At 57.9% G+C, this 13,598-nt stretch overlaps 1 protein-coding gene across 2 annotated transcripts; it reads left to right on the top strand.

Annotated features, from left to right (window-relative positions):
* The first annotated feature begins 572 nt into the window (after nucleotides 1–572).
* On the top strand, nucleotides 573–8,807 carry CRYGN (crystallin gamma N). 2 transcript variants are annotated; one of them, XM_070265259.1, is made up of 4 exons: nucleotides 573–806; nucleotides 2,859–3,107; nucleotides 4,767–4,912; nucleotides 8,581–8,807. In XM_070265259.1, exons 2-4 carry the CDS (start codon nucleotides 2,943–2,945, stop codon nucleotides 8,714–8,716), a joined length of 447 nt encoding a protein of 148 aa, XP_070121360.1. In that variant the 5' UTR covers nucleotides 573–806; nucleotides 2,859–2,942; the 3' UTR covers nucleotides 8,717–8,807. The 2 variants fall into 2 exon arrangements, with proteins under 2 accessions (XP_070121360.1, XP_070121359.1); XM_070265258.1 differs by lacking the exon at nucleotides 573–806 and adding an exon at nucleotides 1,052–1,183.
* Nucleotides 8,808–13,598: the final 4,791 nt, after the last annotated feature.

The following is a 13,598-nucleotide window of genomic DNA, read 5'->3' as shown; positions in this document are numbered from 1 at the left end:
CTCCCACAGCAGGGGCAAGGTCACCCCTGTGCCCCAAGTACTGCATGACCTCCTTTTCTTAGGCCTGAAGCGTTTCATTTGTGATGTGGTGATAAAAATATACTTTCCTTGGAGTAGAGAGGCAGCTCAGACCACCCCCCAGCCCCCTCCACCCCATCCCCCAGGCCCCACTGCCCCCTCCTCCTCACTGGCCCCTCCTCTTGAAGCCCCTGGGGCACCCATGCGCAGACAGCGCTCTCTCCTTTGATCTCAGAGCTGGCCCTCAGCCCAGCTAACCGCGGGTGTACAGTCTCATCTCCCCAGCAATCTGGGGGCTGCACATCTTGTGGGCTCAGTGTTGACTCAGTTCATTCCACAAACAATCTCTGAGCCTCTGTTCCGTGCCAAGAATTTCTGTGCCCTCAGGAAGTCTCACGCCGCAGTGGAGCGGCATGTTGCTGTACACCGGCCCTTGTCGTCCAGGGTGGTCTGGGTGCAGAGCACTGTGACCCACCAGCTCAGGCAGCTCGGGTGGGGGCAGGTGACAGATGGGGATCAAGGGTGAGCAATGATGGGAAAGGGACACACAGGCATTCCCGGGAGCAGGACGGCAGGAGCAGGGGCAGGAGGCAAGGGCCTCCACTGGGGCTTAGCGATGTGCGGGCGGGCCGGGGGTGTTACCGCAGAAAGTTGAACTTGGGGCCGGGACCTAAGACCAGAGCGCAGGCAGGAGGTCGGTCGAGGGCTGTCTTTTTTGCCCCCGGGAGCACGGCTCCATCCTTGGTCCCGAGACAGAACTCGGTAACCATGTGAGTTTGGGTGACCAGGTGAGAGCTGAGAACGGGAGCCGGGGAGGTCAGCGAAGGCTCTTGCGGAATGGGGGAGCGGGAGGGGCGCGCTGCGGGAGCTCCGTGCGTGTGAGTGTGTGAGTATGTGTGTGTGTGTGCGTGTGTGTGTGTGTGCATGTGTGTGCGCGCGCGCGGGTGGAGACCGCGGGGCACACGCGGGGCTCGAGGGCCAGGGGCCGGGGGCCGGGGGCCGGGTTCCCAGGCGGGCGGCCCCCGCGGGCTTAGCGCGCCCACAGCACTGCCGCCGGCCCAGCAGATCTTTTGTCCCGGGCGGCGCTGACCCAGCAGGGCCCGCCCGCTATATACGGCCCCGGGCCGCGCGGGGCGGGCGCACCATGGCGCAGCGCTCGGGGAAGGTAAGTGCGCTCTCCCAGCCCCGGCCCTGAAGGTAACCGCCTGGGCCCTGGAGCCAGGTCCCGAGACCCGGCTCCCACTTGCTCTTGGTACTCGGGATTGAGGCGGGGGCAGGAGGGGCGACAAACTCTTACTCAATGAGCCCTTCCTTCGCCCTTTGCATCCTTCCCACGGGAGCAAAGCTGGCTAAATTTCTCTAACAAAACGCGGCGGCCTGGCCCTGGCCAGGAGCCTCTCCGGCCTGCCCCTCCCACGCCGTCCAGCACTGGCTCTGGGGCCCCAGCCCCGCCCCTAGGGTCGGGAGCAGGGAGGGTGATCAGGCCTGAGGGCTGCCTTGGTTGGGGTGGGAGAGCCTGGACTTGTCCTGCAGCCCTGGGCCCACTGCTGTCTCTTCTTTTCCTGAGGCTGGTCTAAAGGGGGCTTCTCCTTCCTCAGGATCTCCTCAGGGGCGCTTGGGGCTGGTTCTCTGCCAAATGTTGAGATTTGAGGGCCCTTCAAATTCTGTGGGGGACGAGTTCTCCCTGAATATCCCCAGGGAGGGGGCGGCGGGGGTTGCTCCCCACCAGACCTGTGTTGTGCAGGAAGCATGACAGTTAGGAATTTCTCTCTGTCTCTAGCTCCCTCTCCTAGCTGATCTGAGACCCTTTTGGTCTCTAGGGGCTACATTCAAGCCTAGCTCAGTCTGCATGAGCTAGGCTGTGCTGCAGTGACAAACAACCCCAGGGCTCCGGGCCGTCCTGGTCCCCACGCCCTCCCCTGGGCCCCCGAGGGGTGCCTTGGTCTAGGCAGAGGGAAGGGGGAGCTGGGCTCTCAAAGATTCCACTCCAAGGGGCCAAGAGGGCAGCTCTGCCATCGGTGACAACACAAATGACGAGGCCCCAGGCAACGTTATTTGTACTTAGCCAGAGTTGTTCCAGGAGCACAATTCTTGAAACCCAAAGAGTGATGGAATGGTTGGAATTGTGGATTCCATGGCAGAAAGTGAGTTTGGGGGTTGATGTGGTTTATGTTGTTTAGTTTGGGGCCAAGGAGAACCTGTCACTGCTGCATCACCATAGGACAGCTTCTGAACTGACTGCTGGGTTGGTAAAGCTCCACATCTGACACATGCCTGCCACCCAAAGGAGTGGCCTAATAAACAAGGGGACGGGTTACACTGAAAAGGCCCTCTTTTAAGCCATTAATCCCGAGCCAGGCCCTGACTTGGCTCTGGTGGACTCAGTCTCTCCCGTTAAGGGGCCCAATCCCAGGAACCTGGCTTCCTGAAAACTAAATATTGGGTTATGATGGTGGGGTTGTGGGTGAAATGTAACATTTCCTTGGATGTTAATGTTTTAACATTAAACAAAAATCGAGTTTTAAAATGCAGTGGGAGCATGAAAAGAGCCTGTTTTCAAATGGGCGCCTGGACAAAGGGGACTTTGTCCTCCTTGTCCCCATACATCTTCTGAAATCTGCTCAACCTCCAGCCCTCAGGATGGCTGACCTCAGTCCACCATCCGTGCATTCTTTCACCCAGTCAACAAACAGTGTTAGGCACCTACTGCGCGAGCAGCAGGTCTGGGCTTCAGTGGCCTGGGAGTCGGGGTTCAATGGAGGGTGTTGGGCCTCAGGCTTCCCTCCCAAAACTGAGGGAGAGAAGTCCCTGACCCCACACCCTCTCACCCACCTTTCTAGATCACTCTCTATGAGGGCACCCACTTCACGGGGCGGAAGCTGGAGGTCTTTGGGGACTGTGACAACTTCCAGGACCGAGGCTTTATGAACCGGGTCAACTCCATCCACGTGGAGAGCGGAGCCTGGGTCTGCTTCGACCACCCCGACTTCCGGGGCCAGCAGTTTGTCCTGGAGCACGGCGACTACCCTGACTTCTTCCGCTGGAACGGCCATAATGACCACATGGGCTCCTGTCGGCCTGTGGGAATGGTGAGTGGGCCGCTCCACCTGGGGGCTTTCTGCTGGAGAGACCGAGGGTCAGTCCTGATCAGACAAGGCGCAGGTAATCAGGGAGCCTGGCCCTCCCAGCTGTCAGATCTGATGAGGCCGTGGGATCTGTAAGACAGAGAGGTGTCTCCCCACGGACCCAGCCCCTCCTGTGGGTGTGGGATGGCGTGGGGACCAAACTGGAGAGCCCCTGGAAATTTTCACGCCTACGTTTTCAGGCATGGATCAGGAAACCACTTTCAACTTCTGATCCCAAAGTCTTGCTGATTTTTCCACTTAAAACGCTGTTGGAAATATTAGAAGTTTGGATTTGCAACCGGATGGGGGAGCATTTAGCGAAAGAAAGGCTGCTGGGGGCCTGGTGTCCCCGCCCGTGCAGCTTGTCTTGTAGTGCTTTTCAGACTTCGATGCTGTGATATGGACGCTTAGGTCGCCGCCAGTCCTTGGGAATCTGGGGGGCTGCCATCTCACAGGGTGGCCCAGTATGTGTAGGGAGAGCAAATGAGGGGTGTCGCTCTCCATGGCAGAGGACAATGTGTGTCTAGTTGCCCCATGGTGGGAGTTGAGAGCTGGCATTCCCATTCCTTAGGATTCTCCCAAGTCACAAGCCCTCCCTGACATTCTCTGAGACCCAGACGGCCAGGAGGGAAATGGCTGATTTCTGAAGCAGAGTGAGCAGCTCCCAGCAGAGGCTCAGCCAAGGGTCTGCAGAAGGACCACCCTGGACGCAGGGCCAAGGAGTGCTGGTGAACATCTGAGGGACCCCAGGGAAGAGGCCTCCTGTGTGGGGCCCCCTCTCTTTTCTACACGGGGTGCAAAAGCAGCTGGGCTTTGGCATCTCAGATTGTAAGAATGCTTTCTTAGTATCTTCACCAGGCCACGGACATTTGGAAAAAGGAATTAACGTGACTGGCCCTGGATCTTGCATAATGCTATGAACATGAAACATATCCTAGGTATCTTTCAGATGCTGTTCTCGTACGAACTATCCTTGGGGCCAGCTGTGACGCAGACCCAACCCCTGCCGGTGCCAGGGCCAGTTGGGAGCTGGCCCTACGCTGTCTTTTGGAAACACGGGGAATCTTATAGGGAGATACGTGTCCTCATCCCAGTGAGCCAGCTGGCATTTCAGCAAACGAGATCTGTATTGTTTTAGATTTTTGGCTTCATATTTTAATAAAAGGTTCTATTACAGTTTGTAAAATATTATCATTTGAAGTCTTGGCCATGGCTTGTAGGCCTGGGGCGGGGGGGTGGCGGTGAAGGACAGAGGAATGTGTTGGTGTGGCTGGGTAGGGGTCCTGGAGGGAGCCCAGTGACCCAGGGCTGGCCCTGGTCTGAGCACAGCCGCTGTCCCCTGGGGAATTTTGGCCCTCTCTGACCCTTGGATTTTTCAGTTGAAGAAAGAGGAGATTGCACCATTTCAGAAACTCTGGAGCTTTTTAAAGTAATAGAACCCTTGTATCCAACCAAGTCTCATGTGCAGGAACAAGCAGAGGTGCTGGGTGGAAGTGCTTGTGTGGGGGTGGGGGCCCAGTGCCCTGGGTGACCTGAGTTCCTGCGCACAGGCACACGGGCTTCTGCGGACTGGGCGGGAGACTCAGGCCATTTGCCTCCTTTCCTTCCTCGTCTCGCCTGCAGCACGGGGAGCACTTCCGCCTAGAAATCTTCGAGGGCTGCAACTTCACTGGCCAGTGCCTGGAGTTCCAGGACGACTGCCCCTTCCTGCAGAGTCGGGGCTGGGCCAAGAACTGTGTCAACGCCATCAAGGTGTACGGGGACGGAGCGTGAGTAGCGGCCCAGTGGGGCCCCGCACAGCCGGGTGTGGGGAGGCTGCTGGGATGGGTCAGACCCCAGAGAGGGCAGCGTGGCCCCTGCCCCAGAGGCCGTTTCCCTCCCTCAGCTGCCTCCTCTGCCCCATTCAAGCAGTCGGCTGTCTTCCTCCATGGCCCAGGAAGCCCATGGAGGGGACGCAGGGCCCCAGAGGCAGCCCTGAGGGAGATGCGCTCCAGGGCCGCAGCAGAGGTGGGAGGACACTGCAGCCCAGCAGCTCTGTGACTGGCCTGATCTCATGGACTGCACTGGATTTTCTTGAGCCGGAGGACGCCTGCTCTGAGGAGGGCGGCCCTGCCCACCCCTTACTTACCCAGCAAAGCCGACCCCTGAGCTGGACCTTTCCTGCCAAGCGGGCAAGCCCCCGCCATGCTGGCCTCCCAGGGGGAGGGACATCAATCTCAGTGGCTCACTTCTGATGGACGGAGTGCCTGAGGGCTAAGGCTCAAGGTCCCCCAGTTCAAGAAAACCAGGTGCCTGGGCCGGAGGGGCTGGTCTGCACTGCTCCAACAGAGCCAGCAGCACTGCGCTTGCCTATGCTTCTCTTGGCTCCTGCACACTCGATTCCTTCCGTCAGCTAAGGGCAGTCTCTACGCCCATTATGCACATCCGTTGTGCACAGCTTCATAGCCCCTGTGCACACTCAAGTTGGCCATCTCTTCATCCTCCCGTCCATCTGGCTGGGTGGAGCGTGTTGCCCCATTTTACAGAGGAGCAAGCTGAGGCTCAGAAAGTTACCTGAGCCCTTGTGAGCGGCACAGCTGGGAGTGCAGCCAGGCCTTTGCTTCAAGTCAGATTGTCCCTGATCTAGAGGCTCCCCAGACCTCAGCCCCATCCCCCCAGGACGAGAGCCCCCACGTGGGTTTCAGGAGCCCAGCTCCTGTTGCAGCAGCTAAGAGGTCCATTTGCTGTCTGTGTGTCTGAGGTACAGGATCTGGGAATGTCACGAGGGATGCAAGCGAGCAGTCATGGGAGGGACTGAATGAACACAGTGGCTGAACCAGAGGAAGAGCTGTACCCCACCTTCCCCTGGGTGGCCTGAAGTTGGCTGCTGCACCCAGCCCCCTCACCCAGGGGTCTCTCTTCCTTTCCAGAGTCCCAGGGGGACTCTGCTCACTTCCTGCCATTTCTCTGTCCCTCTGGTTCTCTCCAGGGTTCTTTTTCTCACATCTGCCTTGCCCCGCCTTTCTGAAATCCCATGTTTGCCCTAAGTTGATGGCACCTAGGAATCTGGGGGTAGAATCCCAAAACAAGAATTTACCTGGAAAACCCCTGGCTAGATTGTGTCTCAGGAGGCCACAGTCATACCTTTGCATGGAAGGTGTCCTGAGACCCTTAATGGAATCCCCCTGCACCCACCCCAGGGGCCTCCAGGGCTTGTTTAGAAGCAAAGGGAAAGGCAGGAGCTAAGAGTTTTGACTGTATGGGGTGCACCTTACCTATGAGGAGACAGAGGCTCAGAGGGGTAAGGGGCCCACGTGGAGGCTGCCCGTGGTGGACCCCACATTTAGACCAGGGGTTCTGCTCGACTCCCCGTGGAGCCCTCATCCTTTGCCTCCTGTGACTTTAACTTGTAAAACAAATTTCAAGCCCTTGGCAAAGAAAAGCTGCCAGACAGATTCCCCTGGTCCAGACAGGACCTCCTTCAAGGCCTTTCCTGGAGTCTGGGTGGGGGGGCACACGGCGGGTCTCCCCACCACCTCCCATATGCCTAGAGTCATTTTCTTCTGGGGCCCATGTCAGCTCAGGAATGACCTGTCCCCACAGGTCCATGTCCTGGAGGGACTTGGAGGGAAATGTGCCAGCATTGCATTCTCCCTCCTGGCCCCCCTCAAGGGCGCGGTCCTCATGCTGATGTGGCCAAGCCATGCCCCTCCTCCCTTCCTCTTTCTGCCTTCTCCCCAACAGTGGCAGCAGGAAGCAGGGGCCAGGAGAGGATGAAGCTTTCCAGTGGAGGCTCAGCCAGTCCCTTCCTCTTCTTCCTTTTGGGGACACCCACACATGCTCTGGGGCAGCCCATGACACTGCTTGGGGTATTTCCCAGCTCTGTGAGAGAGGGAGGGATGGGCCCACTCCCTTAGAGGTGCCTCAAGCCTCACCACGGTTGTGGGCACGGGAAGGCCGTGGGCATGGGGAGCGGGTTGGGGACATGGGAGGAGCCATAAGCATGGGAGGTAGGAGGGGAGAGGGCGCGAGGGTGTGCTGTTGGCATGGGTGCTCTGTGGACGTGGGAAGGCTGGGCTGAACCAGGCCCGCCCTGAGCTCCCGGCAGGCGCTGCCTGCTCGTTCACATGCTCAGCCTCTCTCTCTTCATGCCTGAGCCCTGACCCTCACACAGACTGCCACATACCAGATGTGGGGTTAGGATGGGGAAGAGAGGACCCACAGTGGCAGGAGAGCGGAGAGTGGGGGTAGACTCAGTGGGCTATGTGGCTTTGGGCAATCACTCCCCTTCTCTGGGCCCTGAGCTGGATGGGATCATAGATTCTGAGTCCACGTCCCATGGGGAAAAAGCTCCCTCAGCTGCAGAGTGCTTTGGGGCCAGTGGGCAAGAACTGGTAGGGACAAGGTAGGGGTTCAGGGCAAAGACAGGGTCAGAGCAACCCTCGGCCTGAGCCAGAGGGACCCCAGCAACTGGCTCTGGGTGTGTGGTCCCAGAGACTGAGCCCACTTTGCTGCCCAAGGCCACCAGCCCCCTCCACGACTGATGGAGAAAAGCTGTTTTCCATCAGTGGTGAAAGTGAAAGAGAGGTCAGTGAGGCGGAGAGGCTGGGCGGCCTTGACCAACAGTGGGTGTGGACGAATTGGCTTTGAGTCCTGCTCCAGAGAGGCCAGCCTGTGTGCCCCCTCCCCCACGCCTCTAGCCCCTCAGCACAGGCTCCAGACCCCGCCTCCAGTGGGCAGTGAGCCCCGTGGACCTTTTTCTGGTCCCTCCTCACAGCTCCATGCTTGTCTCAGGGGTGGTGGAATGACAGGGTTGGAACAGTGATGCTCCCCAGCTGTCTGAAGGTCTCTCCCTGGACCACACTCCCTCCCTAGGGGGAGACGACTCTTCTGGTCCCCCTTTATCCTCCCCAACGCCCCATCTAGAGAGAAAGCTTCTTGATTACCGGGGCATCCTTCACCTGCTGCCCCTGGGTGATGGAGGGGCAACATGTGAGTAGACTTACTTTGGACTCTCCAGGGCCTGGAAAAGTGCAGGCACACACGTGAACTCGAGAGCATGCGCTGAATGACTCAATAGTAATTGGTCCCCATTCTGTGCCAGCTCCTTGCCAGGCGTCTATGCAAACAGCCCCTTCCAGGAGCAGGAAAGAGTGGGGGGCGGGGGGGGGGGCGCGATAAGGGCAGACCTGCATCCTGGAATCATTCCTTGCGATGAACATTCTGGACTGGTCAGTTTAAAATGTGAGCTTTTCCTGTGCACCCTCGGGCACTCAGCACTGACCCTAACGCACAGGGCAGTGAAAGGAAGGCAGGCAGCGGGGGGAGGAAATAAGCCAAGAACAGGGCTGAGTGCCACCGGTGCTCCCGAGAGTGAAGTGGGTCTGCGGCCGGGGTGGGGTAGGGGGGCTGCGCTGCTCAGCACCGGCCGTCTGACCTTCTGGCCTCCTGGCCCTAGGTGGGTCCTGTACGAGGAGCCCAGCTACCGCGGCCGCATGTACCTGGTGGAGCGCGGCGACTTCCGCAGCTTCTCCGACTGGGAGGCCCCCAGCGCTCGTGTCCAGTCCCTACGCAGGGTGGTCAACTTCTTCTAGCCGGGCAGCCCGCATCTGGCCTGGAGAGGGCGGTCCCCTCCCACCCCTCCCCGGACAGGAGGCCGTGGGGAATAAAGGTCATAAAAGTGGAGAGCTGAGCCGGCCTGCGTGATTTCTCTGCCCCTTCCTGACCGCGGGGCAGCTGGGTGGGGGCACCCCAGGCCCTGGGCAGGAGGCTGGCAGGACTCTCCAGGGCAGAGCTGAGGGGACCGGGAAGGGTGGAGGAGGGCACGGTGAGGCACCCACTGGGGCAACATTAGGGCTGGAAGGGGCCTTTAAGTCATGAAGTCCAACTCTTTAATTTTACACGTGCCCCAAGGGGGAGTGACTGCCTCGGGCCCCAGAGCAAGGTCCTGGTGGTGCCAGGGCACTTCCTGTGACCCCGGACCCCCGCCCCCCCCCCCCCCCCCCCCCCCCCCCCCCCCCCCCCCCCCGGCCACTTAGGGGAGAATGGGAGGGAAGAAGCGATGGGGGGAGGGACAAGGACAAGGAGAAGTGATGGGGGAGGGGGCGGGGGACTGAGGAGTCTGCTCCCTCTGGGCTGTGCCTCTCCCTGACTCAGCAACATGGGGCTGCGGGCCATGTGGTCTGCTCCGCAGCCAGAAGCCTGCCCCAGGGTTGGGGAGTCTGCATCTGCAGCTGATGTTGGCCTCCGGGTTCATAAGGGATGTCGCTCTGAAAGGATGGGCTGGACCCCAGGGACACATCCACCCCTTGTGTCCTGTAAGGAGAGAGAAGTGGGCAGGGGGCTTAGCAGACAAGGGGGTTGTTGCGTGGACAGGTGAGTCCGCGGGGAGCGGGGAAGGAGACGTGGAAGGAGCTTTCAGGGCTGGAAGGAGCCAAACTCCAGCCACTCCCAGGCCTGGGCAGACCCAGGGCCCAGGCTCCCTTCACCCCCACGGGTGAGTCCATTGAATTCTTGGTGGCCTGGGCCTTCTCCAGGACACTGGGTCCACCCTTTTGGGGGTGGGCTGGATTGGGGGACACTGCCCCAGGGGGAGAGGAAGGGGGGAGCCTGTCCTGGGAGGTGGTAGGATTTCTGGGAATAAGAGAGTCCTGGTCCCCAGCATCTCCCCACCCAGTGTCCAGCCTCCCCTACCCAGTGAAAGAGGACGAGAACCTGCTGGACACCGGGGCTGGCCCGGGTAGCTCCCGCCCCTGCCCACAGCCCTCACCAGAATCCTAAACTGCAGAGCCGCCTGGACTGACCCTCGCTGTTCAGAAGTGGATGGATGTGCTCCTCGGGGAGGAGACCTTGGCTGCTGTCCTCTCCTGTGGGCTGGGCTCCTGGGAACACAAGGGCACTGGACACCTGGACGGGGTTCATGGAGATGAGGAGCCCAGCAGTGTTCCTCCCGCCTGGGTGCAGACCAAGGCCCCAGGCTGGAAGAGGCATCAGAAGCTGGGACGGTGTGATTCACCCGCCACTTCTGATCATTGGGTAAAGCTCATGGTCCAGCTTTCCAGACCCCCATGCTCTGCGATCCTGGGGTCCCCTGCCCCCACCGCTGGCCTCTGCCTGTCCACGCCATCTCCCACCCCCGCCTCACCGCACTTCTAGCTGTGCTTTTCCAAGTAGGTGAGGGTGTCCTGACTGGGGAAGACCCAGTTCCACTGGCCACTCCCTCAAGACCCTCATGGGAAAGTGCCTGAACTTGGAATTGATATGTAAACTGGAACTGAGGCTGGCAGACAGGCTGGGTGTGGTAGGAATGGAAGCTGGAGTTTAGGGAGGGAAAAGTGGGCCCCTGAAAGAAAACAAACAAAAACAAAAACAAAAATCTCAGGAGCTGGGTTCTGCAGCAGGGCCTGAGTGTGGAAGAGAATAGGGTGGCTGTCCCAGTGGAAGGCAAGGTGACAGTTGCCCCAGTTCCCAGGTACCTCCCACCCCCACCCTCTCATCCCCCACTGAGAGAGGAAGGGGAAAGGTGAATCATCAAGGGCTCCCCAGTTCACCCTGGACTATGGCCACCGCCACGAGCTGAGAGGCAGAGGTGTGGGGCCCCGTGAGTCTGCTGTGGGACCCTCCCAAGCAGAGAAATTACACCACTGGGCGACCGTCTACACTGCTGGAGCTGTGCTGGCTGCTCTTCTGCCACTTGTAAATGGGGGCCACAAAGGTTGCCCTGTACCCCCACTGCCCCTCAGTCCGACCCAGGGAAGGGTGCTCTGGAAGCCCGCGGGATCTGAGGACTGCCAGGTGCAGCGGCTCCCTCCATCCAAACCTCCTCCACGAGAAGGTTCGGAGCAAGAACTGAAAGAAACCGCCACAAAACCAACAGCAAACCTGTTCAAATCTCTAAGCCCGGAGCAAACTGACGTTTAAACGTACCGTCACTGTGTCTGAGTCGGCAAGAGCGTTAGTTTAAAGTTGTGCTCTTGTTTTCCTTTTCTCTGCCAGTCTGTTCAGGAATGGAGAGCTTCCTGTGTGAGCTCAGCCACGCTGTCCCCACATGTGGGAGGCCCTGCCCAAGGCCAGGACCCTGTCCCTGTGCAGCTGGTCTTTCGTGACCCATGGCCCCTCAAACCTCCATGCCAGGTCTGAGAAAGGGGGATCAGCAGGTCCAGCTGGCCTCGGGCCTCTAAGATCTCACACCCCTTGCCTGTGGTTGAGGATGATACCATTAAGCATTTATTTTATGCACTGACTTTATGCCAGGCTCCGTACTAGTGGAACCTATGTAATTTTACTTATTATGTACAATAACACCAAGATTGTGATACGCTGATTATCACCACTACAAATGAGGAGAGCTAGACACAGACAGGTTAAGCAGCTTGTCCAAGCTCACGCAGCAGTCAGGATTCAAACCGAGGTCTAGCTGATCCCTTTGCTCCCAACCTCTCTCCTACACTGCACCACACATTTGCATGTATAGGTATATTTTACAGTGATTAAAATAATAGTACCCCACCCAGTAGCAATTGCTTGCTCAAAGCATTGTCCGCTGTACCACCTCATTCAAACTCCCTGTGACCTATGAGGAAGGGATCCAGGCGCCCTTACCCTGGATCAAGGATCGTAGGGAGAAGCCAGACCTGCCTTCTCCACTCACATCAGTGTGAACTGAGAGCAAGGTGTATTAGTCAGCTTGGGCTGCTCTAACAAACACCACGACTCGGGGCTTAGACGACAGAAGTTTATTCTCTCACAGTTCCAGAGGCCAGAAGTCCAAGATCAGGGTGTCGGCAGGATTTCCCCTGAGGCCTCTCTCATTGGTACGTGGACGGCCATCTTCTCCCTGTATCCTCACATGGTCTTCCCTCTACATATGTCTGTCCTCACCCCTTCTTATAAGGACCCCCGTCATGTTAGACTAGAGTCTAACGTGAGTAGAGTCTAACATGAGTTAGATGACATCCCAGCTCCCTCATTTTAACTTAATTACACCTTTAAAGACCCTGCTTCCACATGCAGTCACATTCTGAGGTTCTAAAGGTTAGGACTTCAACATATGAATTTTGGGGTGGGGGCACATTTCTGCCTATAACACAAACAAACAGCCTCAGGCCTCAGTTTCCTGCTCTGTGAAATGAATGCAGGCATATCTGTTGTTCCAACGGTATACAGTTGAGCAAGCCAAACCAGTAACCCATGAGAAGCGGCTGCTAGGGAAGACATTTCCTCTACCCACTCTAGGTCCTTCTGGCTGGGCTACAAATTAAACTGACAAGAGACAGAAAAACAGGAGAAAATTAAACAAAGCTTTATAACATGTATACATGGGAGAGACTCAGGAAAACTGAGCAAATCTCCAAAATGGCAGAAGCTCTCACCTTAAATACCATCCTCAGCTAAAGACAAAGGTGGTGGTTGGGACTTCAAAGGGGAGGAAGGCAATTCATATGGAAATGGAAAAGCAAATGTTTGGTAGACAGAACTTTGATAAGAGTGGGCTTAGCAAGGACCCTTGAAGTCTACTGTTAGAGTTAGCTATGGTGATGGCTTGTCCCGGGGATAGGCCTTTATTTTAAATTTCTTTTATGTAGTCAGGGGGAAGGTCAAAGTTTCTCTCAGAGTCTTTTGTTCTTAAATATAATCAGGGCAAGGCGAAGAGACACATTTGGGGTGGGCAATCCTGAGCCTCCACAGAGCCGTGTGAAGATGACTTATTAGTAGTCGGTCAGGAGCTCCAAGTCACCTGGAGCGCTGGGGGAGCAGGAATGGCTGCATTGCCTGGGGAGTTCGGGGTCTGCATTCCGACTCGGCTCCACCCTGCTCCTCTCTCTAGTACTCACTAGGAAGTGACCTCGGACAAGTCACTGCTCCATGCCTCAGTTTCCCCAGCTGTACAGTGAGGATAACAGCACGCTTTCCTTGGGATTACACGAGAATGGCTGATGAAGGAAGGCCCCCCCCCCACCCGCCACGGGCCAGGAGCTCAGTCCAGCTCCCCAGTAGCCAGGGGAGGAGCCAGGCCTCGCAGCCGTTACAAGCGTTCCAGAGGTTTCTCTTGAACTTGTCCTCTCTCCCAGCGGCCACTGAGGAGTAGCGGCACCTCATTAACTGGTGATTTAATGCTTCACTGATAGGCTTGTGCTCCTGCGTGACCTCTCCCTCACCCCAGCCCCCTGTTCCCTAATCTGTCAGCAAATCTGCTTTCTGTCTGAAAGAAGAAAAACAAGATTCCCACCAAAGTGTTTGTGGGCAGGCTTGTAATTTGTCTGAAGTTGGGCCAGGGGGTCTGTGGACCGTGGGCCAGCACCTTCTGAAAAATCCCACATGCCTCACAGATTTCCGTCTTCCCTCTGTGGTTTGGAGAGTAGGGGCTTTCGCTGAGCCACCCCTCTGTCTTCAGCCCTGCGTCCTCCTGCCCGCCGGCCCGCTGCTGCCTGGGAACCACACACACTGGTTATCCGGCCCAGTCCAACACAGGGAAAA

This window comes from Equus caballus, chromosome 4, assembly GCF_041296265.1.
Source record: "Equus caballus isolate H_3958 breed thoroughbred chromosome 4, TB-T2T, whole genome shotgun sequence".
Lineage (NCBI taxonomy): Eukaryota > Metazoa > Chordata > Mammalia > Perissodactyla > Equidae > Equus > Equus caballus.
Note: the sequence above shows the minus strand (reverse complement) of the source record. Positions and strands in the feature narration are given on the sequence as shown.